This window comes from Plutella xylostella, chromosome 21 (genome assembly GCF_932276165.1).
Source record: "Plutella xylostella chromosome 21, ilPluXylo3.1, whole genome shotgun sequence".
NCBI lineage: Eukaryota > Metazoa > Arthropoda > Insecta > Lepidoptera > Plutellidae > Plutella > Plutella xylostella.
The window spans coordinates 4,464,657-4,492,537 of NC_064001.1; the positions used below are offsets into that span (position 1 = coordinate 4,464,657).

General features: G+C 40.1%; 2 protein-coding genes across 36 annotated transcripts; both read left to right on the forward strand.

Annotated features, from left to right (window-relative positions):
* On the forward strand, positions 1-27,871 carry LOC105382792 (tropomyosin-2). 35 transcript variants are annotated; one of them, XM_038115525.2, is made up of 10 exons: positions 1-156; positions 3,172-3,321; positions 4,518-4,643; positions 12,954-13,087; positions 14,051-14,168; positions 17,522-17,592; positions 18,938-19,013; positions 19,818-19,880; positions 21,512-21,581; positions 26,615-27,871. In XM_038115525.2, exons 2-10 carry the CDS (start codon positions 3,208-3,210, stop codon positions 26,695-26,697), a joined length of 855 nt encoding a protein of 284 aa, XP_037971453.1. In that variant the 5' UTR covers positions 1-156; positions 3,172-3,207; the 3' UTR covers positions 26,698-27,871. The 35 variants fall into 35 exon arrangements, with proteins under 35 accessions (XP_037971453.1, XP_048484510.1, XP_048484512.1 ...); XM_048628553.1 differs by lacking the exons at positions 19,818-19,880; positions 26,615-27,871 and adding exons at positions 19,409-19,471; positions 25,116-25,693; XM_048628555.1 differs by lacking the exons at positions 17,522-17,592; positions 26,615-27,871 and adding exons at positions 16,148-16,218; positions 22,508-23,760.
* LOC125490162 (tropomyosin-1, isoforms 33/34-like) lies at positions 23,915-25,109 on the forward strand. The gene has a single exon (XM_048628560.1). The coding sequence runs from the start codon at positions 24,078-24,080 to the stop codon at positions 24,873-24,875; it is 798 nt and encodes a 265-aa protein (XP_048484517.1). The 5' UTR covers positions 23,915-24,077; the 3' UTR covers positions 24,876-25,109.
* Positions 27,872-27,881: the final 10 nt, after the last annotated feature.

Sequence of the window (27,881 nt, forward strand, 5' to 3'; positions counted from 1 at the left end):
AAACACAAATGCCCCCAACCCTGTGACCAGCCAGCAACTGGCGCGGGTGCGGACTGCGCCTCCTTGGTCCTCATCTCCTTTCGCGGCGGTAAGGCGACACCAAGAGATCTCGGCCGGCGCTCGCCAGTCGCACCACAGCACGCGTCGACTCGACATGTAAGTACGACCCACGCTCCTAACACCCCAGTGCCAGTGATCAGTGAAAAAATAAAGTGCATTTTTTTTCAATCAGTGAGCTTTGATCTTAAGTTGATTTTAAAATTATTTCGTTGCGTTTCGGTAAGTAGGTTTGAGTGCAGTGCGAATTTTTGTCCGTCCGGTTTGAGATTTTAATCTAGGATTCGTGATATGATTGTGAGACTCTAAATACATTTAAACTTAGTGTTTATATCTTCAGTACCGGTCGTATCTATTTAGCATCCCTTTCATATAAAAGTTACACAACGTAAACGGAGTTTCCTCAAGTAAGGTATAGCCTGAAAATATGGATAGCATCTTGATAAGTTTACCTAACAAAAATTCCTACAATATGTAACGAACAGTCCAGTTAGTTCTAGAAATCAAATTAGGACACCTTTAATTTTGTAACAGCGGCGTTCTAAATCTATTTTTAAATAATCGCGGTGCTCGGTTTCATTCTGTCCACCAATAGGAGTCCCTCACGCTAAAGTTTCCCGCGGTTTTGGCAATCTGCCAGCTCGTAGCCAATCGCCAGCGAGCGCGGGATATGGGGGCGACATACACGCATGCGCGCAGCCTGTCAAACTTTTTCTAGCCCAACTTTTTCAGCCAAGTATTTTTAGCATTGTATCGTTTCCAGCCAGCTATAGCTGCGCACTTAAAAGAGTTTGGTATCTAGTTTCTTTCAGTTAAAAAGCTGTTGTATTTTATTGATTTCGAAGGTATTAAAGACCTGTGTCCGTCAAAGTCACTATACTTTTGCTTATATACGGTTTATTAAAAACCATATAAGGCAGCATTTATTCAGTAAAATATGGCCCTTTAAAACCGGATAATTGAACGTCAGTGTTGCCAAAAATAACAAGGCTATGACGAATTATATTTCCAAGTAGCAGACTGCCATGACAATCGGCTTTGACCCCGATTGATTTGTTTACTTCAGGAATCCACGGAAGTTAAGAAATTCATTCAGCCATTGCCATAAATTTCTTTACTATATGGAAAAAACTGTCTTCGGCTGTCGAATATACATAAGACGGCGATATGTATATTATTCAGATATCCCTACAGATACATCAATCGTCATAAAATGATGTAATGAGGACATACCAGCATAACATAACTAAATGAGAGTTTTGATTGGATCCGTGCCAAAAGAAGCGAAAACAATAACTAATAACTTCACTGAAGCATAGTAAAGCAACATAGGAACACCATAGGAATGAATAAAGAAACAATGGGGATCCTAATTTGGTAGAACGGATATCATTGCCTATGCATACCTCATCTTTATGCCATTGACTGAAAGTGCAAGTTATCCGTATGTGGTTATCGGACAGTCATGCTGACCTACAATAATACAGATATTTACACTCAAGATTTTTATACAGATATATCTCAACTCAATACTTTGTTCACAAAATACCTAGTCTAATCAAATTAGGTATGTGTCGTATCGTTCAGGACTGAAATCGCACGTGCGCGATATAAAGGAAATTCCTTCACGACTGATACGCATTATCTGATGTTTGTCGCCTACTATAGGTACATGCAAAATAGACTATTGTTTTGATATGCAGTAATAAGATATGCAGTGTACAAATAATAGCAAAATTCCTGTAAACTACAATAGTTATTTCAGTAAAACTAAACTTCAGCTGACTGTATTGTTAGATACCACAAATCTTTGCCCTTGACCATGCCATGACCCTTAACTTTTACACTTTTTGTTCAGAGGTGGGTTGTTCATATTGGAGAAATGAGTCATGCATTCGTGATACTCATCCGGGCACATTTCTTCGACCATGCATAACAAATCTGCACATCCAAATTGATGACTAACATCTTAAAGAATGTCCTTAAAAACATGTTAAAACAAGACATTTAAAATATTAATAATCTACACCATGCTTCCACAAAAATATAAACCTTATATTATCCGTGCTCATTAAATCGTAGGAAAAAAAATATAAGCTAGAATGCTCCCTATATAAATAAAACACGTAAAGGACAGTAAAGCTGTAAATACCTAATAACATTTTTTTCTAACTTCTAAAAAAGTGCTATGGTTGGGTATTATGAGTGCAATGCATTTTTTTCTTATAAAACGGCCAGCACGCTGTAAGGAGTTTCGATGCGGAACGGAGGTAAACAATACTCCTTGGAACTTGAACTCAAATCGCCGTGAAGCATTACCGTTCAGTCGATCTGAGGCGAATTATACCTCACTCGGTGCTTGACCCTCGTTACAAGAGAACTTTAATTGATTACTGATATGTTCCCGGATAAACTCTACTTATTTCTTGATCCAGTATTTTACTCGGAACGCACACCATTATTATGGCTGTAAAAGGAGCCGGAGGAGAGATTTGCTAATTAAATTGCTTTGTAATGTTAGGTTTTCTTTTCTAACCTCTCGTCTAGCTCACTTAAAAATACCACATAAATGTAGGTACACTAATATATAGTCAATTTATTAAACGTATTTAAATAGGCCTTTCGGTTTCACCTACAATCCCCATAGTTTGCTAAGGCTACGGTATCGGAATGCACTCAAACCTCGCCCAAGATCAATGCACCCCGTTCCATAAATAGCTGGACACTGCCCTTGTGGCCCATTCCGCTCTTATAGAAAGTCCTAAGTGATTTACCTGTGACTAGTTGTATGTCCAGCAGTGGATGAAGAATGTTGTCTGATGATGATATAATGTGATCTTAATAGCGTGTTGGTGACAAAGCCTAGTTTAGATCTGGTGCAAGGATTAAATTAGTCAGTTTAGCTGTTAGTGGCTGACGATGTATTACATAGAGGTACAGCGGAAACGTCACTCAGGCAGGATTTTTTCATGCACCATGTGATGAGTCACATCATTCTTGGTTTGAAGTTGAATTTGATAGAAGTATCCATTTCATTCTAGCACAGCCCTTCTTCAACTTAAAACTTCTCCCGACAACGTATCATACACACTAAACTTTCCGTCTCCATTCCAGCGTTTGACCCGCAAGTAACACACACAAGCCGCCACCATGGACGCGATCAAGAAGAAGATGCAAGCGATGAAGCTGGAGAAGGACAACGCGTTGGACCGCGCCGCCATGTGCGAGCAGCAGGCCAAGGACGCCAACCTCCGTGCCGAGAAGGTATGCCGCCTTTTTGATAGAGAGTGGGATATCGCTTCTGAATATGAATTTATATTGATGGACTTTGAGGTTTTCTACAAATAGTGGCTGTAGGGATGCAGGGTTCAGGGATGATAGAACTAATATTATTGATTCTTATTCAAATTATTTGTAATAGTAAGCCGAATTGTCCCTGTTGTCGGCTATTCAATAATAAGACTATACAACACTTTGTTTAATAAGAAGTATCTTGCCGACGACTCATACTCTGCAAATATTATTTATGTGCAATCTGTTATTTACCATTTGCATACGGGGTGAAGAACACTAGGTACTCTTGGTCACCGTGAAAAAAAAACACATTAGTTTATCTTCCTAAATGTTTCTGAAGAAAAACAGACTTAAGCAGAGAGATAGTTTGCCGACAATTTGAAAATCCCATGTTAATACAGACATGACCATTACTTACTAATAGTTTTGAAGATAATCCAAAAGGCCTTTCTTTTATAATCAGCATCAATTATCAAACCTAGAGTATAGATAATGCATACAGATATCTGTAGTAATGCGTTTGAGTATGTATCTTCTTGTATTTTATCATCTCACGTAGTAATGGAGATGTTAAACACCAGAACGATATGTCTAATGTAATGATAGTATCATTTTTTATTGCCATTTTCCAGTGCAATTAATGTAGATTAATAGATCCGATAGGCAGCTCTATTGGATTAATTATTATCCGTGACTTTCTTTACATGCGTCTTACAGAAACTGTAAAGTGAAAATTACACACATTACACCAGTGAACCGATTTCATTTTCATTGTGTACCAATGGTCTAGATAACTCCGCAAAAAGTTAATGGTACCAAAATCATTATACTATAGGATTCTACAAAAACGACTGAATTTGAATTTGCGTAAAAGGAGAAATTACTCATCATAACCTAAGAATATAACCAAATTCGCTGTCTCATGCCGAATTGCAGAAAACATTTACTTAGACTTTAACTCAATGTTGACATTCACTCTTTAATTGGCTTTCTGTCCATATTTATCAAAACATGACGATTTAGTAACAGATTTATTCACATCTATATTACTTTCATGCTATCAGCAACCGGAAGTTACAACTGTGCCCTTACAAATCCACTCATCACACAACACACTCATCACATTTCACACTCGTACCCCTACTACAGTCCTTTCCACGTTGCAGGCCGAGGAGGAGGCTCGCCAGCTGCAGAAGAAGATCCAGGCCATCGAGAACGACCTCGACCAGACCCAGGAGAGCCTCATGACCGTCAACACCAAGCTTGAGGAGAAGGAGAAGGCTCTACAGAACGTGAGTACTGCTTTTGCCTTAGACTATGACTGGGAGACCAAGTTATCTGGTATGGTGACCGCTGAGTTCAATTTGTTCGATATACTGAGATAAATCGATATACTGAGATTGATACCAGATAAGTTGGTTTCCCTATAAATGATTTAGGATCAGTCTACGTTACCGTTACTTGTTGAAATTTTCTGCAATTAGCCTGTTTGGCTATTATAGTCCCGGCTTCATTTTAGTGATGCTAATGTTAGTCTTTTAACCATTAGCCGTAAAGACAATCTTCTAACTTCTGTTTATGTGAGTGGCTCAATAATGGTTACCAACATCAGTCAATGAAAGTTTGTAGCCTACAAAAAAAAGTTCCGTTCCTAAGATATTTTTTCACTATTTTCCTTTTGGTCTGAGCCGTCGCCAGACTTAACCACTAACTATTCAAATGTTGAGTGCTGTCTTTTTTGTTTGCTATTAAGTTATCACAAGTGTATATACAGCGTAGGTATGCAGCTAAATGTAGATTTATGCATATGGAGTGGTCGAGGAAATATTAAAATGATCAAACGTATAAATAATTCCGTATTTGTTGTTCATGAAATGATGACCGAGTTGAGGGTTTTAATGCGTCAGCAGGTACAAGATACATTCAGAGATAATCATGGAAAGTTTATACTTTCCCAGATTACTGAAAAGACTAAAAAATAAAACAGATGTTTCGAATATAAAATTTTGTTTACAGTTTCTAAAACTGTCTGAGACCTCATCACAACCTTGACACCCGGCTTCTGAAATCTAATAAAACTAGCTTCTTTACATCTGTTTATGCAACTGACGTCAGTCTTTTGTTTTAGCAAAATGTTTATTCATGATGTGCAGAAACTTCAGTCGATCGGCAACATTGGACGGCGACTTTCAACTGACATGAATACCTAAGCTAGTTGGCAAACAGCTGGATTATGTTGTGCCAATTAAAATACATTAGATTCTCAGGTTAATCGGTCGTTCTAATTCGCGAAATGAAATAGCCGGTTACGTAACACGGTGGAAACAAGTTGGATGGTTGAAAAGGTTACGGGCTAGGTACCAGGAGCGCATAAACATACGTGTAGTTGGTTAGTAAATGTGGAAGTCTGTGGAATATTCGATCAGTGCAGTGTTTAGCGTCGCGCCCCGTGGGGCGGTTCGTCCGTGTTATTTTCGTCCGCGCCACCTAATATGGGCCCGGTGCCAGCGCGCGTATTAATAGCGGGCACACGCCGGCTCACCGCGCTCTCACGCCTACTCGATTGTAAACTTGTAAAGAAAATATCCTAAGCTTGGATAAAATTTGAGTGTCGCATTTACTTCCGGAAGAAGATTATAAGAAAAAACAAATCGGAATATTTTGTTATAGTGGACAAAACAAATGACTAGTTACGTGTGACTGGTTGATGAATAACATACCAAGGAATGGAATAAAATTCAAACTTTCCCGGCGGAAGTAAACAAACGAATAGCGTGTCGCGTGCGTCGGTAAAGCAGTGCTGTAAACAATAGATGGCAGCAGTGTGGCGACAACAGCGCCTCTAGTGTACTCGGCTCGCGGCGCGCAGTGAAGATGGCGGGCGCCTGAGGTCGCTCGTGCTGCGCCATGTCCGCGCCCGCGCCGCCGCCCGGCCGCAGCCCGCGCCGCCGCGGCCACCAGCACCACCCGCGCCTCCGCGGCGACCGCGCCCCCGCCCCCGCCCCCGCGCCCTCCGTCCCGCCGCCCAGTGCTAGTGAATCTCCCCCCGTGACAAGGACAAACAGTGACGATGCACTTTCGAATCGTAGCGCGCTCGAGGACGTTATAAACTATGAACAAATCGAATTCGAAACTCGAATACCTGACGTGGACTCGCGCGCGAGCTCCGATGACGAGGTCCCGTGCCTCGAGCAGCGGTCGCCGGGCGACGGGGCCTGCGAGGACGACGACCCGGAGACGGCGGCGCTGGCCCAGCTGCGCTGCCCCAGCGAGTGCACGGAGGCGCTGGCGGCGCGCGAGTCCCGCCGCCGCCGCCGCTGCGCCGACTACCCCGGCCTCGCCTTCGGCAGCTCCATATTCTCCTCCGACACCATGATGAAGTTTTCCCTCATCAAAAACGAGCTGCAGAACATCAAGAACACGGCTCTGAAGAGGGTAATGTCCTTTGTTATTTGATTACTACGGCGGTGTGAGTGAAGCATCGGCCAACTGCGCACAGAATCCTATTTATATCTTTGAGAAAGTATTGTTGGGGCTCGAGGAGCTCATCTGGCGTCTGGCGTGTGTCGTGGGGCGATCAGCTGAGCAGCTTGACGTTTCGTTTGACATGTTTACGCGGCTGAGTCGCGCGGCGGCCGCGAGATGTCGCTGCGGGCGCCCCACGTGGCCCTCACGCCCTCCGAGCCCTTTCAATACCTCATCCTTATTGAAAAGAAATCTTACTTGTTAAACATTATTTACGATTCAATTTAGTCGAATAGCAGACAATTGGTCGAGCGCTTATTGAATAATTTAGATAACTGGCGCATTTTATACATGTGCCCTTTGTTATCAGTTTGTAGAGGTTGCTTTATCCTTTGCATATCATGTAAGTCTAGCATTCAGGTCACTGATAAGCAAAGTAAGGTCATATAGCATGACGGAAACATAAAGGTGGTAATGCAGAAACAGACAGACATTACACTTTACCGAAACAAGTGAAGGAGCATAATGAAATGAATGACAACACTTTCTAAATTATTCACTGTTTAAAACTTACGCATTTCTGTCGAAAGTGGTCTATATTTATGAGCCTAGTGATTATCCAACCACATTAGCAGTTCAATAAGCACTACCACTACAATTATTTTTATTTAATGCGTTTTAAGTAGGTATCAATTTTTAGCCTCAAGGCAATAAATTCAATTAGCTGCATTATTTTTATTTCATAATCATAATGCACTATAAATGATACCTTTAAGTACATATTAGTAGTTTAGTACTTAGGTATTTATATTACTGTATCGATGGAAAATAATGGATTCATTATAAATGACTGAGGTTTTGTTGTTTAGAATCACATGAATTGAATTGCCATGGATACTCCAAATTAATGACTTATTATCACGTCACCACATGAGGCTTTTGTTGTATATTTATATTTCTATTGCCACTTATAAGTCTATAATATACAATAATATGAACATAGAAAAAAATGTCAGGTATGGTGAAGGTTGCTGAATATTCAATCTCTATTTTTTTACTTTCAACTGTGACACATAACATGGTATCATCACAGCTGGAGCCACTGCAAATTGTAATCAGTTGTCCATATTTGTAGAAAAGGTTTATTGATACCTTCTGCCACCTGGACAGTATTGGTCACTTTAGTGCCTGTCAGATTGTGCCCAAATATGGGCTTGCTTATAGCCTCATTTCTTGACCCAACAAGCTAACTGACCATATGGCGTACATTGATGGACAACCAGACTTTCATATTTATTTTTCTCACTATTGACCTAGATTTTCAGTAAGACTAAGTTTCATAACAAATAGCGTGGATGAGCTTATGTAGTAGGCATGCACGATTAAACGATTAGGCAAGGAAACACTTAAGTATTTCAGCTTCACTTAAGATTTTGTAAGACTTCAATATTTGGGTTAGTTTTGTGCTCGTTAGTGGCTGGAAAGTTGAAAGAAGGTCAATAAAATTAAAACAATTCCACTGCGTGAATCACCTGAAACGTTTTATTTGCTAGTTGAGATAAACATCTCTTTGAGAGCACATTTTAGTGTTGGCTAGTTTGTATTCTTCATACTACTACATTAAATTAAAATAAATGAAAATGCAGGCCCAAGTTATATTCCAGAATGCCTAGTATTTATATTCCAAAGTCTGTTTCCATTTGTTGGGTTATCTAGGTTCTTAGTCTCGTCACATGGACAAACCGTGTATTGTATGTATTTAGATAGCGGATCCAAAAATACTTTTGACATGACGTCACCACGAATACTTTGCTCTTCAGCGCTGTATGCATCATCCAACCGTGACTTGCTAGTCCACGAACTTGATAGTTCCTCTTTTTACATGAAGATGGCAGCACTGTAAATGTTTGTAATTTTTTAATAACAGCTTAACTCAATTTTTTTTCAAGAATTCCTTAATTTTAAACACAAGTAATTCAAAATCTACCCAAAAATATTAAATTCATTGTACTTAATTATTTAAAAGTAATTATTATTCATTACAACTAATAACTTTCGCCGAGTGCACCTGTGATGTGTACTTCCCATGAAGAACAACAATAAAGAGCAATAGCCATCCCAAAATTACAATAGAAATTCCAGTTTCCGCTCCCAAGTTATTCAACCGTTACCTCTTCCCGTACCTGTAATCTGTGGGGATCCCTCCGAGCGCCGCGTGATTCCGCCAGTCTAGTGCAGGTGGCGCTACTTGTCGAACGTTTGTCTGCGGTCGATTGCAGTGACTCAAGTGACGTTTGCCGAATGTGCTGTTAGCTGTCATTAAAATTCCTAAATAATGTTAAATATCTCGAAACATTAGCGTGGTTTTAGCAATTTATTAATTATAGTTCAATTGTTTTGGCTAAACGTATTATTCGTGGCGAAAAAAGTCGCGGTGTCAGTGAAATAAAGCGATAAAGTAGCGGCGTGTAGGTCAGCGGCGGCCATTTTATTCGCCGGCGGTGTTCATTCGGGCCGAGCCCATCTCCGTTGATACGAGCAAGCAGCCGAACAGTCAGTTGGCATTTTCGCGAGCGAAGCGGAGGTGTCCTTAGATTCTTTAGTATTTAAGAGTCCTATTGACATAAAAGAGTGCAAAAATGACGGCAAACATGCAGCAGGGAACGATCCTCGATGTGTTGAAGAAGAAAATGCGTCAGACAAAAGAGGAAATGGAGAAATATAAGGACGAATGTGAGGAGTACCACAAACGATTACAAGTGGAAATAATGCGGAGAGAAGAAGTAAGAAACTGTTCATTGTATTTGTGTGATGTGTTCTGGTGGAATATTAGTTAATTTGTGTTACTATGTGTCGCTTACAAGTCTGCTATACGCAAGTTATCAGCAGACTCATAGTATCTACCTATAGTGAGTAATGTCCGGCCATACTTTAGGTGTGCAGGCAACGTACGCATATCGTCGTCTCGCTCGCGTCAACCCCGCGCCTACCGTGTAAACTGAGACGGAAAACAATAATTCTTTTTATCGACTCATAACTTTAGTGATGCTCTAAAACCGAAAAGGTGATGTCGACCGTGCTAGTGTTGCCGGCGACTATTTCGGGGATGCTAATGGTCCGTGGAAATGGTTTGGTCAAAATGAGAGTCGTGTACCGGTTTTGGTTACACGTAACAGGTTTGATTGCGTTGGAGGTCGTGTACCGGTCTTTAGTGGCACATGTAGCGGCGCCCTGGATGCAGCAGCTCGGCCCGGCACCCTCGGCTAGGCGTGTCCTAGCCAGCGATTACGCATGACGTAATACACATCACCGTATCACCGCTTCCTCACCTATGCCACTGGCAATTAATCATACGCCTAAACAGAAAATTATTAAATTATTTTTCTTACTACTTAAAGCTTATCGTTGTCGATAACAACACCTTAATCAAAGATGATAAGGTTGTGAATGTTAATAATAGAATTGAAATTGCACGAAACGTTTTTGTTACCATTCCCATGGCTACAGATAATGTAGAAGATTAAATTCGAGGAGCACTCTTTTCAAACTGGGTGTAGGAGAGTAGACGTGGGCGTGTAATAACATTGGAAGCTAGCGAGCATGACGTCGTTGTCTAAACACTGATTGTTATGAGGTCAAACTTGATCATGAACATCCAATGGACACTCATAGAGCCACATACACCAACCTCTGTCATTGAACCAGTCACAATTTTATGGTAATTGTGCTCACTGGTACATTTAGTTTAGACGGATATCTTTCGCCGATAATGGTGTTAATAAAACTGGAATTAGTGCTACAATTGTGTGTTTTACATAAGTTTGGTAGTTGCGGTGGTTAAATGAGCCTTGAATGTATCTATGGCGGTTAATAGTCAACCATGAAAGGAACAAGGTTTTGAACGAATTGAATGTTTCTAGGTTGGTGCAACTGGAACAAAATTCAAATAGGTTGAAAAATAACAGTTCGCCAATGTGTATAAAACAAACACAAGACTTTCTGAAGTTTATTGAAGTAGCAATAAGCCAGCTTGCACTTTATAGGCTTTGCCCAAGTGCTAAGTCGATATTCGATACATCGGTAAATCGATTCCAAAAAGGGCAAAACTGACCCTTTGCGTGACTGTTGTATTACGATCCATTGGGCCTGGGCTAGCTATTGTAATCCATTATTACAATAACAATGCACCTAGCCCTTCGTACCGATCCCACAATTTCAAACAATGCGTTTTGGCGGTCCCAATAAGAGCAGTGAAACGTATAACCGACGAATTTTAATGGATCGAACTCCCTGATGAATATATAGAGAAAAGGTAATGGCCACTCCATCAATGTCAGAAAATGTTGTTTTTGTTAAATTTATCGTATTAGTGTTTTAAATTATACTTATTTTGAGATTGTTGGAGTATACAAAGAGAGCGCCATTCTGCCTTAAATTTAAAAGAACTCACAAACAAGTTTACTTAACGCTAGAATGAGTAATACCCTGATAATGATATTTGTTAAAACGTCGCGGGTCAACGAACTTCGTCTAAGAAGCTTAACTTATAATGCTGCTAAAATAAAATCGGTTAATACATCAGTTGGAATCATGTTTACGAAGTTCAAGGTGACTAGACATAACCACTTCGACGTCAGACATGCTAATAACGGCATGGAGAGATTGATAAATTAATTCGCCGAAACCATACAATCGAAACCACATATTCAACGTCAGTTTAAAATTCCATTAAGTTTTGTTTCAAAGTTTTGCATTTAATCTAAATATAAAATCATTTCACAAATCTAAAATATTCTGGCGTCCCTAAACTAAGTCCTTAGAAAGATTTCGAACGATACATTTGATTTTAAATGAAATTTTAAGAATGTCCAGCCGATTACGCTGATTGATTTTTAAGCTCCATTAGCAAACGCGTTTGCTGAGCACCTGTTCCATAATGACATTCCTCTATAAATAGCGCTAGTCTATGGATGTGTGGGTGACGTCACAGGATCTATCGAGGGTAAACTGGGACGGCGCCGCTTCCTCCATAGCAAGGACGAATGGCGTGATGTCATAGCAACTCTACGCGAATTTAAATACACATTACAGACGGCCAACACTTGTAAGCAAAATGTACCACCATAAAAGGCTACAGATATTCTTGACACGTAACTGTAATGGTTGGTGAAGAAATTAAACGAGGCTGTTTCGAATGTATGTAGTTACTTTTCGTAAACACATAAGTTATGTTTAAGCTATAAATAAGATAAGTACGTATCTCAACAAATCTTATTATTGTCCAATGAATACACGTTGACCTCCCGGTAATTATTTTGTAATCATTTAAAAATCCAGAAATGAAAGGTGAATTTCAGACAGTACCCTTAATTATTAATGAATTAATCACCACGTGCGCTGATTGGCATTCTACCAATAGATTCTATCTTAAATTACTGAACTAAACTTTTTATGCTTGCTAACAAAGGCCGTATCTATATGATAGATTACGATTTGTTTTAAGCATATAGGTATTTTTATGCTAACTTCATAATTATGACGTAAGTAATTAACTTGTGTCAATGTGTGTATTTACTGTTGACTAAAAAAACACGTTCGTGTTAAGAGCTGAATCTGGTCTAGCTCGGCAAATTCTTCCAGTCTTGCAAGTTATCTGCATAATAGACAAATGCTAATGTCATGTAAATTTTATTTGCACATGTTGCATAAACTCGCATTCCTAGTAGTAGCGTGTGCGATTAACGTGCTGAAGAGTTTTGTAATGACTAATAAGATGGATAAAAAGTGGACCAATAACGAAGATGAGGCTAATTATGTTATGCGATACCCAGATTCCGCGTAAACTGTACAGCTAACGAATGTTGTTAGACTTACGGACATTTAAATTACGCAAGATTGAGGAATTAACACATTACAGATTTTCTCTTTAACTTGACTGATTGAGACGAACGACGAGACTTTCATTAAAAAATCAGCACAAATCTACTGATGTTGGTAACCTTCTATAATAAATTGATAAATGGCCAACACCACCCACTACAGCAACCAGTGTTAGACAGTACTAGTACGGAAATTCTGCAACTGTAGTCTAACTTGTTTCACACTCGTCCATCCTCTAACCAGCTTCCTCATTCCAGGCGGAGTCTGAGGTGGCTGCGCTGAACCGGCGCATCCAGCTGCTGGAGGAGGACCTGGAGAGGTCGGAGGAGCGCCTCGCCACCGCCACCGCCAAGCTGTCGGAGGCCAGCCAGGCCGCCGACGAGTCGGAACGGTGAGTCGGGGAATGTTTAGAAACTCCTTCTGAGAACTGGCAGGTTGGAAACTTTTTGGTAGGAAAACTTTTTTGATGACTACTTTTTCCGAATTTAATGAAATTGAAAGAAGAAATAAAGAAAGAAAAACTTTATTTGACGCTGGGCGTTGGTTGACTAATTTTAAAAACAGCTGCGCTACTTTTTAGGCTTTGGATTTGTCATACGTCTAAAATGTCTAAATATACATACATTTCTACATATTAAAAGTTTACATCTGCCAGTTTCTGATGATCTTTATTAGACATAGGTACTTAATAATAATAATATATTTAATAATTTTCAGTAATGTTTAATTTAATGAATTAGAATTGCCCTATACCCATCTCTATTTCTGAAATTACATATTATTGGATGCGGAATTATTCATATTCCGTATCATTATGTAATATTTCTTGTTAACAGCCACAAATAGTAACTATTTTTTTTTTATAAATCTACTGTAACTCGTTGTTATACTAGTTTTCAAATGTGCATGAGTGTTATTTGTAACTATTTTCTAGCAAATATTAAAAGCTTCATTACTTTAAGATAAAGTCATCATTAAGATAACAATCCCATTATGAGAATTCCATTCAAATAGTTAATAGTCAGGTCGTGGGTAAAGTTTGAGCACTTTCTATTTTAATATTATGTTTATTTATTTTATAAAGTATGTATTTGACTCCTGGAACTCAAATTTTGCCCATGACTATTTTTTTCTTTTATTAAAACCCCAGTGTGTTTTTCTTATACCTATTTGTGAAACAACCAGCCGAAATAGAAAAGGTGAAAATCGCAACACAATAACAATCTTTTTATTTTTTAAATTTTGCATTTGAACTGCAAATTAAACGCAAGCCAACACTTCCTTTTCTATTTCCGGCCAGTGATAACTACCAATCGATGTTTAACCCCGCATGTGTTTGACCCCCACTAACCAGAATACGCAAGGCGTTGGAGAACAGAACCAACATGGAGGACGACCGCGTGGCCATCTTGGAAGCGCAGCTGTCGCAGGCCAAGCTCATAGCCGAGGAGTCCGACAAGAAATACGAGGAGGTGAACACCCGTTTTATCATCCCCCGTAACCTTAAAGTATTACGCAAGGACGCTGTTTCAACGGCAGTTGGAAAAGCGCCCGTGCGAATCAGAGGTAACGCATTATTTGGACTTTTAAATATTTTTAGCGTTGACCAATCAAATCGCTGCTTTGACAGACGTTTTATTCCTCCACCAATCATCGTTCTCACGCGATTAGTTAAATGTGAGTGTTATGCTATTGACAGATCCAAATGAAGCGTTACGATGATTATGTTGTTAAAGCTGTCAGCTTTAGTACAGTCAACTGCAAGTCGTAAACATTTCTATATAAATGAGAATTGTGGTTGATTGTACAATCATTTCATGGACCATGTCATTTATAGTGGTGATATGGTCTGTAAAATGATGTAAAGTGTCAATTTGAGACTCGTTTGCTTGTTACTTTATTGTGAAATGGCAATTTCTTCTAATATTTCATATTGTTAATCATATATATATTTCTGGTAGTCAGTCTACTTTTGAAAGCTGATTCACAATAGAGGAAGAAGTATTTGTTAGTATCTAATATCTCGCTATAAATAGGCATTCAAAGTTAAGGAAAATGAAATTATTATTCTATTTTTTAAGTTTTAGTGCCTATTTTAAACGGGAAATTCAATTACATCTGTTCAGTGCACATAAGAACCTCACAGATTTTACGTAGTAGTATTTTTTTACTACACTTTATATATTCGACGATTAAATGTGGGCATTTATGTGCATTTTTCAGATAAACTATTCATCATTCAGTTCCTATAGTGCCATAACTATGTTTTAGTCTGTATTGGGGCCAATACCTTAGAAAAAAAGACTTACTTTTAACAAAACAAACTAAAATATTTTTAACATGTAAGAACTTAATTTCTGTGATATTAGCCCCATAATATCGTAACATCTATTCCTTAGCTCTTTCAACGTGGTTCCGGAGCATCGTTGTAGCAGAAACGCTTTATGTGTCCTTCTATCTATCTATCTTCCTTCTTGCATGGTCTTGTACTAACGGTAGGGTCACCCTTTGTCCCTGTAGAAGGTTCTCAACTTATTGCTCATGGGTCTTTTGCGTTCAGCGCCCGCAAGGTGCTTGAGAACAAGTCGCTGGCTGATGAAGAGCGCATGGACGCCCTGGAGAACCAGCTTAAGGAGGCCCGCTTCCTCGCTGAGGAGGCCGACAAGAAATACGATGAGGTCTTTATACCCGAGTGTCGATGTTGTTTGGTTTTGCTTGAATCATCGCGCATGCGGCGTCGGCAATCAGGACGCGACGCTCGCGACTATTCCTACTGGATGTACTCACCCTTGATCCATTTTAAAGCTAACATAACAAACCGTGAGCCCCCCTGTTTGATAATCTGTTTGGCGTTTGTTTATCCAACTGACAACTCAAATGTGATTTTTATTATTGTTATTACTATCCTCATCGTGCTCAGAAATTCATCGATCCAGTACTAACATCAACAAGTACCGTTTCATTAATCTCGATACTCCATTTACTTCCACTTAAAAGCATGAATTTTCGTTCCCATTATGTTTGTGAAATAAAAGTGCAGCATACACGAAATCGAGCAATTTATTATCGCAGCGGTATGATAAGATAATTTTATCCTTCTTCGGCGACATTGGACTTAACTTTCGCACAGCAAATATGGCGAAAACATAAAATTGCATACGCCAGATGGCTCACGTCGTCGTCTTTATAAATAATATGTCCTAATTTCTCTGACACATGACCCTGCGCGCCGAGCCAAAAGCGTGAGGCATAAAGCGCTATCCTAAGATGGAGGCAATATCGCCCGATCTCGGTTTGTTCGCCTTATAAGGGAGGACAAGTATCCTTACTGTATATGTCGTTTTGTTACATAAGTAACATTGCTGCGTGTAGTGAAGGTTGTAGCGGCGAGGTAACGCAAGCTGGGCGCCTGTGGCTGTGTGATGTTAAACGATATGTTGTGGTGTCGCAGGTCGCTCGTAAGCTCGCCATGGTTGAGGCTGATCTGGAGCGCGCGGAGGAGCGCGCCGAGACCGGCGAATCGTAGGTTTCCACCCAACCAGGGACCACCGCCAAGCGACCAGTATCCACCCCTACCCCAACACCATAAGACTCTAAATACAAAAACACAGGCGAAGTATTTCGAAGCTGAATCTGTTATTGCAACGGGAGCGGTGGATAATGGGCGCTAGTGTCGCGGCCCCAAGGCCTCTTTTGCAAATTTTCGCCGCCGTTCTGCATGGTTGTTCATTTGCATTCTTAACATGCTGCACAGTAACCCGATTTACCGATTGGTATTTCTAACATTGGGCTTCACTGTTATTTTTTTGCATGTCCTCCTAGGTCGACGGCGGGATGCTGAGATGGAGAATATTTATTATTTTTATTTGCATTAACATTTAGTATTTAGTTTTTTGCCGATTCTAAATGTTTTATAGCAATGCTCATTTAGTTTTAAGCCGTTGTCAGCGTCGCTTGTGCGCAAGCGTCGCTGTCCTAGTTCAGACTAAAACAAGGGTTGCCCCATCTCATAGATATTTCTTATTGCGCTGTTAACTATCATGTCCATGTATCGTCTTAACTTCCGTCTTCAATGTGTATTCGCTCAATGTGGCTGTAAGATTAGGATGCCGTGAAATATGTGTGGTATAGGGCAATTTTCCTTTTCAGATTTGCACCACATTACACCAGAATTACTGGCCTTATGCGTGCCGCACATATACAAGCGCACACATCACATAACGTTAAAGATAATGCACTAGATAGCACTTAGATTATTAAAATGATATTTACAAGAGTAAATTTTTAGAACTAAATGTTTTGGGACAACCCTCGTTTATTTTTATATTGATGTGAGTTCTGACGCCGCTCTCGACACCGCTTCATCTACATCGTTGATACTGTGTGTGTTCTCTCCTCCGTAGTTACTGATCGCTTCCCACTACATCTGCCTTAACAGACTACTTACTTGACTACTGGGCGACGATGTCTCCAGTTTGTATCAATAATCAAGACCACATGAAACCCATATATTACTAATGATAATAACATAGCAAAGTTTTCATATTTAGAGATTAAACAAACTAATGTAAAGCGCAAACAAAATGACTCAATTCAAGCGCTTCTACAGTTACAATCCATCTGTTACCGAAGCATCGACCCACCCTTCCAACCTCCTTTCACACCACCTTTGCACTGTCAAAAATTAAAAAGTATGTTGCCGCGTCGCACTGCACTCGCAGCGGCACCGGTCGAGAGCGGCGCCCGACTCGTAGCGTAGTGTGAGTGTTGTGTGTGTGACATGTGTGTGTGTGCGTGGGCGGTACTAACGCTCGGCCGGCGGTAGGTGGCGCGGAAACTGGTGATGATGGAGCAGGACCTCGAGCGCGCTGAGGAGCGAGCGGACCAGAGCGACTGGTGAGTGTTTCCCTCTCTGTCTAACCAAAGAGTTCCAAACTTCGCTCCAAAGAGGTCAGAGGATAGGATACTCTTTATTTGGACAGATGACCATTTTCTTTTCGGCCAGTGCAAGTTGTTTCACTGCAGTACTTATCAGGCAATCGTGGCCATGATAGTGTCGTATTGATTCACTATCAAGATCTAGCGTTTGCTTATCGCAAATCAAATTGCCATTAAGCCTTATATGTAGTGGCTAAGTTAGCACTTTGTCCACGAAATCAGTTAATTTCAAGGTTTAAAGTTTAGTTTATATGGAAGTACGTATTCACATTAAAAAATATGAGACTTAACTTTATTTTGAAATATCATTCAGGAAACAACTTATACTGATACTGAGCTATAGCTATAACAGAAGCCTATGAAAGTGAACCTAACATTATTAAATCCAAATTGTGGTCAGTGGTCACCCTTTATCATAATGACTTCTTGTGTCAATTTACATTAACTATTGATTACCGTTTGTTCTAATTTGATAGTAATTGCCGTATAGATTAGTAACATTCCAGTCCTCTTCAAACTTAATAGAATATTAAACATAATACTGTGAGAGGTTTAACTTTAGTAGGCCGCTTCTAAATAATGTACAGCCAGCAGATATGCGTAATTTTATTCATAGGTTAACATTATCTGCTGGCTGTACATAAGACAGTTGTAACAGACACATAGAACGACATGAACATTGCATTAAAACTATGATGAAGTTTTTTCTACTCACATGTGAGAGAAATATTCATGAACGTATCTCTGTCGTGTGAACAACATACCTAACGCTTTTGTTGCATCCGTTAGCAGTTCGTCGGGAAATGAGAATTTTCTATAAAACTAAGTAATTTACATTCGATTATAATTGTACCGGGAAACTGCTAACGTATTATTTTATTAAAATGTATCAGCACGAGCTTTTTTAAAAACCTCACCAGCACTTACATAATTCATAACAACTAATTTGTAAACATGTACAAATAAGGCCCAATTATTTAGGTCACATTATTGATGCGAGCTCTTTGCCAAGTACCCAATCTGAGTTAGTTTGATTGATTGAAGGGTCATCGATTGCTTTAAATACTTTCGAATGACGAAATCCTTGATGATAACATAACCATATAAATTCTTTTGCTCCTTGTTCACGCATTCATTTAGTTACCAAATATGTGGTCGATTTTTGATATAATAAAAATCTCAACCCATTTTCTAAAGCATAAACTCAATAGTAAACTTTCTTATTAAAAACCTTTTTTGTTTAAAAAACATTAGACCTCAGATTACAGACAACTATTGATGGTCTGTTTTTGATAAATTTCAGCAAAATCGTCGAGCTTGAGGAGGAGCTCCGCGTTGTCGGCAACAACCTGAAGTCCCTTGAGGTCTCTGAGGAGAAGGTATGTTTACAACCAACATTTCAATTTAGATTTTATTTTCTAGTTCTTAAGGTCCAACTTGCAATTCTTTAAAAGCGGTTCAATGTGCGGTATTTTCAGCGCATTGTGATGTGGAATCTTCTTAATCAGAAATAATTTGAAGACCCTTAGCTTTTTGAAGAATTGCTAGTTGGTCATGAAGTTCCAAATAAATTTATGAAATAATTTCGTATAAGGTCCCAATACTTATATCAAGCCCCAATATTTCATCGAAGAATTCAAATGATGCACCAACCATTCTTCTCAAATCACTAGGCAAGAATAAATTGCCTCTTAGGTTACGTTATACTTCCCAATTAGTGCAACATCAAGGTTTTCCAAATGACATGACTAAGTGAGTACCAACTTTTGCACAGGCCAACCAACGTGAGGAGGAGTACAAAAACCAAATCAAAACCCTGACCACCCGCCTAAAGGAGGTGTGAATGCGACAGATCGGTTACTGGCGTTCGCTTGCTAACTGCATTCTTAGCGCACCCGTAGCTCTCACTTCTGTGCCTTACTTACTCCCCAATACCAATCTTACTTGTGTAAATAGTTCAAACTGGCATTGTAAAATAGGCACAGAACTGTAGTGCGTTGAATTTTCCCTCCTTTTTTACTAGTCCTTTTTTAATACTTCTTTTTTTGGTTGTACTTTTTCCTAACAGTCATGTCGTAACTTAGTTAATAGTGTACCTAATAACGTGCAAGACACTGTAAGGTACTGCATGGCGTTTCGTTTTCGCTGTTATTGTGTGTTGTTGTAATGAGACATAACCGCAGGCGACACAGCGAGAGGAGACTTTCGGGAACAGAGTCAAGTTGCTGGACACTCAACTCAAGGAGGTAAACGAGAAATGAGGCCGGCGGGATGTGGACCTGCTGTTGCGTAGATAGACGTTGGTTTCGGTTGTAGACACACAATCATCGCCATTGTATGTGGGACCTTGTTGGTCGTTGTAACCTTTGAAGATACAACTTTTCTTGCTCCATTCAATTTGTTTCCATATCATTACTGGAGCTTAGATATAAGAGGCCATATAATTTTTATGAAGTTGTATCTTGAAAGGGTTGTCCGTCAGTTGTCGATAGTCGTTGTTGGTTGGTGGTAGGACCGTCATAGCGCAGCTGTATGGGCGGTTGGTGCTTCATCTATGTATCAGGGTCTTCCTCTATGTAACTACATGTGTATTAATTTACTTTCTTTATGTATTATGTTACATGCGCCTGTTTTGTTATTGTATGCTTTGTTTTTGTTCATATCGTTATGCATTTTATTTTTGTGTTTTGTCTTTGTTCCGTTTCGTTTATTTTACTGTATTTTTTTATTTTATCATAATTTTATACCTGTTCGTTATCAGGGATTTCCCTCTTTCTAACGTTTTATCTGCGATATGTACACTTTCCAGTTTTATCTGTCCAAAGTTATTTCTTACGAAATGTGACAAGCATTTATTCCCACACTATTCGTCATCTTAATTCTTATAACCGTAGAGGTTCAATCCAAATAAAAACCAATCACAAAGTCAAATTTAGAATCTCTTCCATAAAATATTCTTCAACCGATTTCCCATCTATACCTAACCAGCATCGAGACAAAACAAAGACAAAAGACAATCGGTAATTTCAAATTCGGAACTGTCGTTTGAGCGTACGATGGCAAGACAGGCGTGGCATGGCGGTGGCTTGCCTGTGAGTAATGTCAACTATGTGGCTAGGCGATGGCGACCCGCGATCACGTCGAGGATAAGATCCACCACCTCTCACAGAAGCTGACGCAAGTAAGTATTTTCGCACTGCTGGTGTCCTGGTACGAATATTTGGAAAATGGGAATCGCTACTGCTCTTTGCCTACCCTTCTGGGAGACGCAATTAAATCTGAGGAAAAAACTGCAAAAAAAATCCTTTCAATACTTTATTATTATTATTATACATTATACCTAATTACTTTAAAAGAACACAATAGCTTACCAGTTTCGACCAGAGCACCACAAGTATTATACATTTATTCCGTGTAAAATAGATTCTTCTATACAGTTGTTATAATGCTTTGAATATTATCAGCCGTAGACTCAGCATACATCCAGCACTTAGCTGCTTTGGTGAAGGTAAATTGCATGGGAGTTAGTGTCGCTTATTATTGTCTAACAAGAGTGACGTTTTTTGTCTTTTTACTACATACATAATAATAATCCTTTTAATTTCAAAATACACAGCCCAATTATTTTTTGTTTTTAATCAAAGTCTTTTAATGTTTTTCAATTGGGTTTTAAATTTGCAATCTAATAAATTTAAGTCCACCAAAGTCTGCATGAATGTGTCTCGTTTAGAAATCAGGCTATATTCTGGCAAAATTTCATTGTTCTTTCAACCTCTGTTAAGTCATAAATAGATTTTATATCATTTTGTTGCATTCAGAATAAAGGCTGATTACCAATACATACATGGTCCTCACATATGTTTTCAAACAATTCCAGGCTGAGGCTCGCGCTGAATTCGCTGAGCGTTCCGTGCAGAAACTCCAGAAGGAGGTCGACAGGCTCGAAGGTAATATCTCTCGACACCATAGACAAAATATTAAAAACATATTTAGACCAACTCATGAGACAAACTTTGATGAAATCGATATCGCGTCGCATACATGTGAAAGTGAAACAGCTCCACATGCATATCGAATGATAAGTAACGTATCAATGTCAATGCTATCGATAACGAATGCAAAGATTTCATCAAAGTCTACTTATCTACAAAGAAACAAAGGTTGAAAAGAAACCGTAATTACTCTATTCTGATGTCAGTTTACAAGATTTTACAGATAAATTACATAGTCTACAATATTCAGCAGTTCGGTTAAGTGAAACTTTTAAGTATCTCTGAAGTCAAGTTATAACAATGTTTGAGCAATAACCAAAGCTTTAAAAAAACAAAATCGCACTAAAATCATCTTCACAGCAGCCGTCATAAGAACTGGCTTTTACATGAGTTTTCTTTTATTTCAATATAATATTTCAAAGCTTTTAATTCTCATTTGCAATTTGATGCTTATTTTTTACTTTCTATCATAGTAACAACATAATTTAGAGTTTTTATTTTGCCAATACGCACCGAACTGTAGACGTTACAACATTAGAGTATCTCAGTTCTGTGTTTAGTTTATTTTGTGGCATGAGTGTTTTCCTTACTAGACTGCTCGAACCTTTTAAATGTTGTTTTTTACATGTTTTTGCATGTGTTTTATTTTTGTCTGTGAATTCGGTTTATACAAAATAAAACCACCTATTTTACTTTTCATTTATTTATTTATTTATTTATTTATACTTTTATTACACAATATTCATTCTTTATTTATTGATTATAGAAGAATATCAAATTAATATAACGCTAGTTCTAATATATATAATACAAGTATTTGTATAAACCGAATCCGCCATTGTTGTTGTGTGCGTGTGATTGATGTGGGCGCGCGTTTGCAGACGACCTGGTCTCCGAACGCGAAAAGAGCAAACTACTGCAAGAAGAGATGGAGGCCACCCTGCACGACATCCAGAACATGTGAACACGCCCCCGCCCCCGCCGCCTCACTATACCCCGCTCACACCCTAGGGCCGCCCTAACAAACTGTCATGCCAACTAAACTTATTCTAAATCCAACTGTTGGACGGCTCTAGCTCTAACAAAACGTTTGTGACGATATTCGAACGGGAGACTCAAACAGTTTTGAATATCGTACCGTTCATTTTATTGTATGACTTTCTATAAGGGTTATAGTGATGCGATCGGCCTTTAGCTGTTACTAGATTTAGAGTAATTGCCAGCTGCTTTTTCTATTTAAAAGTAAGGATCGGCCGTTTCGCGCGTGTTCGCTACGATGACACTGCCATGTGTGCAATTAATTTATGCTACATTTTATTTAAATTGTCGATACGATAGTTGCAATACACCGTCATTATTGTATTAGTCATAGTTGTATGAGCGCCTTGCGAGTGTAGCAGTAGTCGGCAGCGAGAGATGGCTTGTCTAGCACCTAGGTTTAAGTGAAACATGTTGACATTCCAACGTTGGGACCAAACATTCGGCATTTTTCACACATTCAGCATTATTTTTTCGTTTGTCTATCATTGCACTGGTAACTTTATGTACAGTTCCGTTCTCGTAGCGCTTAGAACAAAATATTTCTTTTGTAATCTTCATGAAATCAGTTCGGCCGAGGATAGTGCATTTACAGTAATTATAATGTATCTAGTACTGGCGATTGCACTGTTTTTAAATATGATAAACTCTATTTACTTAATATTAGCGAAGAGATTAGATATTTTCTATTTAAATGAGTGAACGTAAACACGTAAATATTGATATTTATACGAATATGCTTACTATGAAGTATTTGATATTTCTATTTTGTTTCAAGTATGATTCCTGTGTCATAAGTAATTTGAGTTTGTTATTATTTATTTTTACTAATCGATAAATCGACGTGCATTCCATTACCGAGTAGCGGCCGCACCGGCCCGGCTGGAGCATGCATTGATGTGAATCTAAGTGTGCTTGGCAATCATACAAATTAATTATTGTAATACGCAATTGTTTGAATTATCGAGGGAAATCCGTCTTTTTTAATAATGTTATCGATTAATGAATTGATAGTTAAGTTCGTGAGAAATAAATTAATGAATTTAAGAGTATTCTAACACAAGTGTTTATAAATATATATTGTCTTTATTTTTAACAGTGTGTTTCTTTTTTTGTTGTCTAATCCGAGTGACCCTTCATTACCTTCCTTGAACTAACGATCATACGAGTTCCATCAGCTATAAATACATCATCGAATTCATTGTAAAGAGTCCATCGCATACACCTGAGTCGATCGCGGCACTGTATCGGTATAGCAGGAGGAGGGCATGAGCACGGGCATGGTCCCCGCGTGGTGAGTGACTAACTAGCGCCGCACTGCCACCGCCCGCTCACCGCCCCGCTGTCGCAGATGACCTGATCAACGAGATCGAGCGCTTCAACGACATCGGCGACGACATCGACGAGTCGTTCATGGAGCTCATCCCCGGCGTGGACCCCACGCCCAAGCAGGCCGAGGTGATCCGCAAGGAGCGCGAGCGCCTCGCCGAGATCAAGCGCAAGGAGGACGAGCGTCTGGCCGAGATCAAGCGCAAGGAAGACGAGCGCCTGGCCGAGATCCAGCGCATCGAGGACGAGCGCCTGGCCGAGATCGCGCGCGTGGAGTACGAGCTGGCGCACCCCAAGCTGCCCACGCCGCCGCCCGAGCCCGAGGTGCTGCCCGAGCCCGAGCCCGAGCCCGAGCCGGAGCCCGAGCCGCCCATCACGCCCGCCGTGGAGGAGGTGGTGGACGGCCACCGCAACGTGTGGTGCCAGGCCGACGGGCTGCTCACCCCGCCCGGCGAGGACGCCAAGATCATCGCGCCCAGCCCCGGCGTGGTGCCCGCCGCGCCAGCCGCGCCCGCCGCCGGGGCTCCCGCCGCCGCCCCTGGGGCCGCCGCGCCTGCTGCTGCTGCACCGGCCGCCGCCGCTCCTGCTGCTGCTGCCGCCCCTGCCGCCGCAGCGCCCGCTGCTGCTGCCCCGGCTGCAGCTCCAGCTGCCGCGCCCGCAGCTGCCCCAGCGGCTGCTCCGGCTGCCGCCCCGGCCGCTGCCCCCGCCGCCGACGCGGCTGCGCCCGCTGCCCCCGCAGATGCCGCCGCGGCTCCGCCCGCCGAGGCCGCCCCGGCCGCGGAGGCTGCCCCGTCCGCGGACGCCGCTCCGGCCGCCGAGCCCGCCCCCGCCGCCGCCGAGCCCGCAGCGGAAGCGCCCGCCGCGGAGGCACCACCCTCGTAAATCGCGAAACAAATTCACCACTCCAAAATAGACTTAAAAACATCCTTTCGATCGATCGACGCGGATCTTCTGTAACATTAATCAAATATTTTTGTACTCGTAATAAAAAATACAACGTAAAATCTCAAAAAAAAGCTATAGCTGATGGAATAGTATAATTTGGATGGTAGGCGTGTGTGCGTGCTAATCGCTCGGTCGTGTGACGTGCCGGCGGGACAGTACAGAGCCGCGTGTCCGCAGACGAGCTGATCGCCGGCAAGGAGGTGTTCCACGAGATCGGCGCGGAGCTGGACTGCGCCTTCAACGACCTGGGGCTGCAGGGCGCGCCGGCCGCGCGGGTCTGCGCGCGCTGCACGTGCTGCCACTAGCGCCGCCGCCCCCGACGCCTCTCACTCGCATTTACTACCGACCAGTAAACTCTTCCCCTAATACAAACGCGTTTCATTCTCTAGCTACACCTAAGCTAATAACTCTGAGCTTTCTAACCGAATTTAAAGCGAATGCATGAACACTCAACATTCGGCAGCGCTTGACGTGACGAGCGACAGGACGGCGCATGGCTTACCTAACACCGAGCAACACGTAAGCATTCTCATTATTTACTCTTCCAACATCTGGCTGCAACTAAACCGGCTTCACAACTTGACTTGGAGTACCTACAGGATTGAATAGAGCGAACGGGACAAATGTAATGTAATCCAGCTTGTTGGACGAATATAATCTGTAATGTAATGTGCAGACGAGCTGGTGGCCGAGAAGGAGAAGTACAAGGACATCGGAGACGACCTGGACACCGCCTTCGTGGAGCTCATCCTCAAGGAATAGACGCGCCCTCCGCGCCCCGCGCACCCCGCGTCCGCGCCCCGGCAACTACACCCGCCTGCGATTCACTAATACCACTCCGTATAGATGTATATTATTTTATAATTTATACTCTTTATAAAGTATTAATTTAAATGTAATTTTATGACGGTATTTATTTAATTTATAATAAATAATTTATTAATTATAGTTTTGGTTTTTTGTTTTAATTCTGGATTCCAATGTTTCCCATCTACTGAAAGTTTGAGATAGGTAATATCAATAGGTGTGAGGTCATGAAATGCTTCTAAATATTATTATTTTTACCTGTCTAGGTAAAATGTCTAGGAAATATACCTAAGTAGTAAGGTAGGTAATTTGAAAGCTAGGAATTATATGTATTTGCACAAAGTATACATAAGAATAATTTAGTACCTATTTGAGTTTTTGAAACTGAATTATTGTTGTGTTGACAAAGTAGGAGTAGATACAAGTTGTAGTGGTGTTCGTAGATAGATTGAAGCTTTACACACCCTGGCATTGGCTTATTATATGCAGTGCGTAAGTATTTTTTTTATTATTTTTTATTTTTGCATGTTTTTAAATTATATATCGTGCATTTCTTTTCACACAAAAACCGATCTATATCAGTAAATGGATAAGTTCCGAACAAAATATGGGTGGTACTCGTAGTTAAACGTTCGTAATTATTACAAGGACCACTAGATTTAAGTTAAAGTAGGTATAAAGATGGTTTTACGAATCTGAATAGCTTAAGTGCGTAAATTTGCTATGCCCGTAGTAGCCCTGTAGCTACTTTAGCCCCACGATCACGACCGACCCTACTACCACTACTTACCTACTAACTAATATAGTAATATTAACTATAGGTATGGATGTGAACTAACTATTACTAATACCACTAACATTCCCAACAGACGAAGTGATTGACGAGCGCAGTAAGTACAAGGCGATCGCAGAAGAAGTGGACCAGACATTTGCTGACCTCTCCGGATACTAAACCTGGACGCTTCCGTATCCGGAGCCGCCATTTTGTGCGAAAAGGCGGGAAAATTGTGGAATCGACGACAGTAGTTCAAAATGTGTGTGAGTGTGCTCGGCAAAAGTTATGAAAGATTTTATCGATGCTTCCAAGTATGCTTTGCACCAAAAGATGCCAGAAATCGATAGATAAATCACATCTGAAGGTGTTTTTTTAATGTTAATGATGAAGTCATCGACTTGGTGAAAATTTTATTAATGGCCTTTTACAAGTTCTGCATTGTCTAGCTAGATATTTAATTTAGTATCGAAAATAACTGTCCATATTAAAGTTAAGACACGATGACACAAATTAAAACTACACATAGATAAAATATACAGATCTAGGCATTCTTGCCTAGCGCTATGGTAGGTATGGTACGTTGGTACCTACCTACTTGCTTTGAATGCCTTATTTTTGCCCGCTGTAACCTAGGTACAGGTACTTACTAATTACTCTGAGGTACCGACTGCTTACATCAAAGCTATGTAAAAAATATTCTAGGTGGTTGTTGATAAATATTTGGAAGACATTACTTAACTAAAATTGTTTTTGAATACTGTACAAAATACAAAAATATAAGTACCTGGTAAGGTAAGTTAAATAAACGTACTGCCGTAGTTACCAACATAGAGACATTTTATACCTGACCTGATATAAATACCTTCTTACTTTATCAGGGACATGGTTGCATTAAGTTCTAGGGATCTTTGAAAGAGAAATAAAAAAATATGCTCATTTTAACAATACATACCTACCTAAATACTTTATAATAAAAATATAAACTACTACTTTTTACTGCATTATTAGCACTGCCGCCAATAGTCCTTTTTATGTACTTAAGTAAACATTTTTGTACCTACAGACGTAGAATATCTATACAGCTACCTACCTATAGGATATTATTATGGATGGAATATTATTTTAAGGCTTTAATCGGTATTTCTTTTGGAAAAATGTAAGTCTTGTGATAAACTGTAACAGATGAAAATTTTAAATGATTGTGCATTTGTGACTTTTGTAAGAAGTTTTTTGTCTTTGAATTTATTGGGTATTAAAAATGCTAAATATTTTAGCCGCTTTCAGGGGTTATATAATTTTATCGAAGCTGATGTTTGAAGTTTTTAATAAATACTAATATTCTAACTTCTTACCGGATTGTT

What these genes read in the sequence shown, in the direction of transcription:
- LOC105382792 (XM_048628550.1), top strand. Translation starts at nt 6,259, where the DNA reads ATGTCCGCGCCCGCGCCGCCGCCCGGCCGCAGCCCGCGCCGCCGCGGC. An exon ending in TTGAGGTCTCTGAGGAGAAG is followed by an intron (nt 19,014 to 20,752) that starts GTATGTTTACAA and finishes CTATGTGGCTAG; the next exon opens with GCGATGGCGACCCGCGATCA. An exon ending in GGAGGTCGACAGGCTCGAAG is followed by an intron (nt 21,582 to 25,115) that starts GTAATATCTCTC and finishes GCGTGTCCGCAG; the next exon opens with ACGAGCTGATCGCCGGCAAG.
- LOC125490162 (XM_048628560.1), top strand. Translation starts at nt 24,078, where the DNA reads ATGGAGCTCATCCCCGGCGTGGACCCCACGCCCAAGCAGGCCGAGGTG.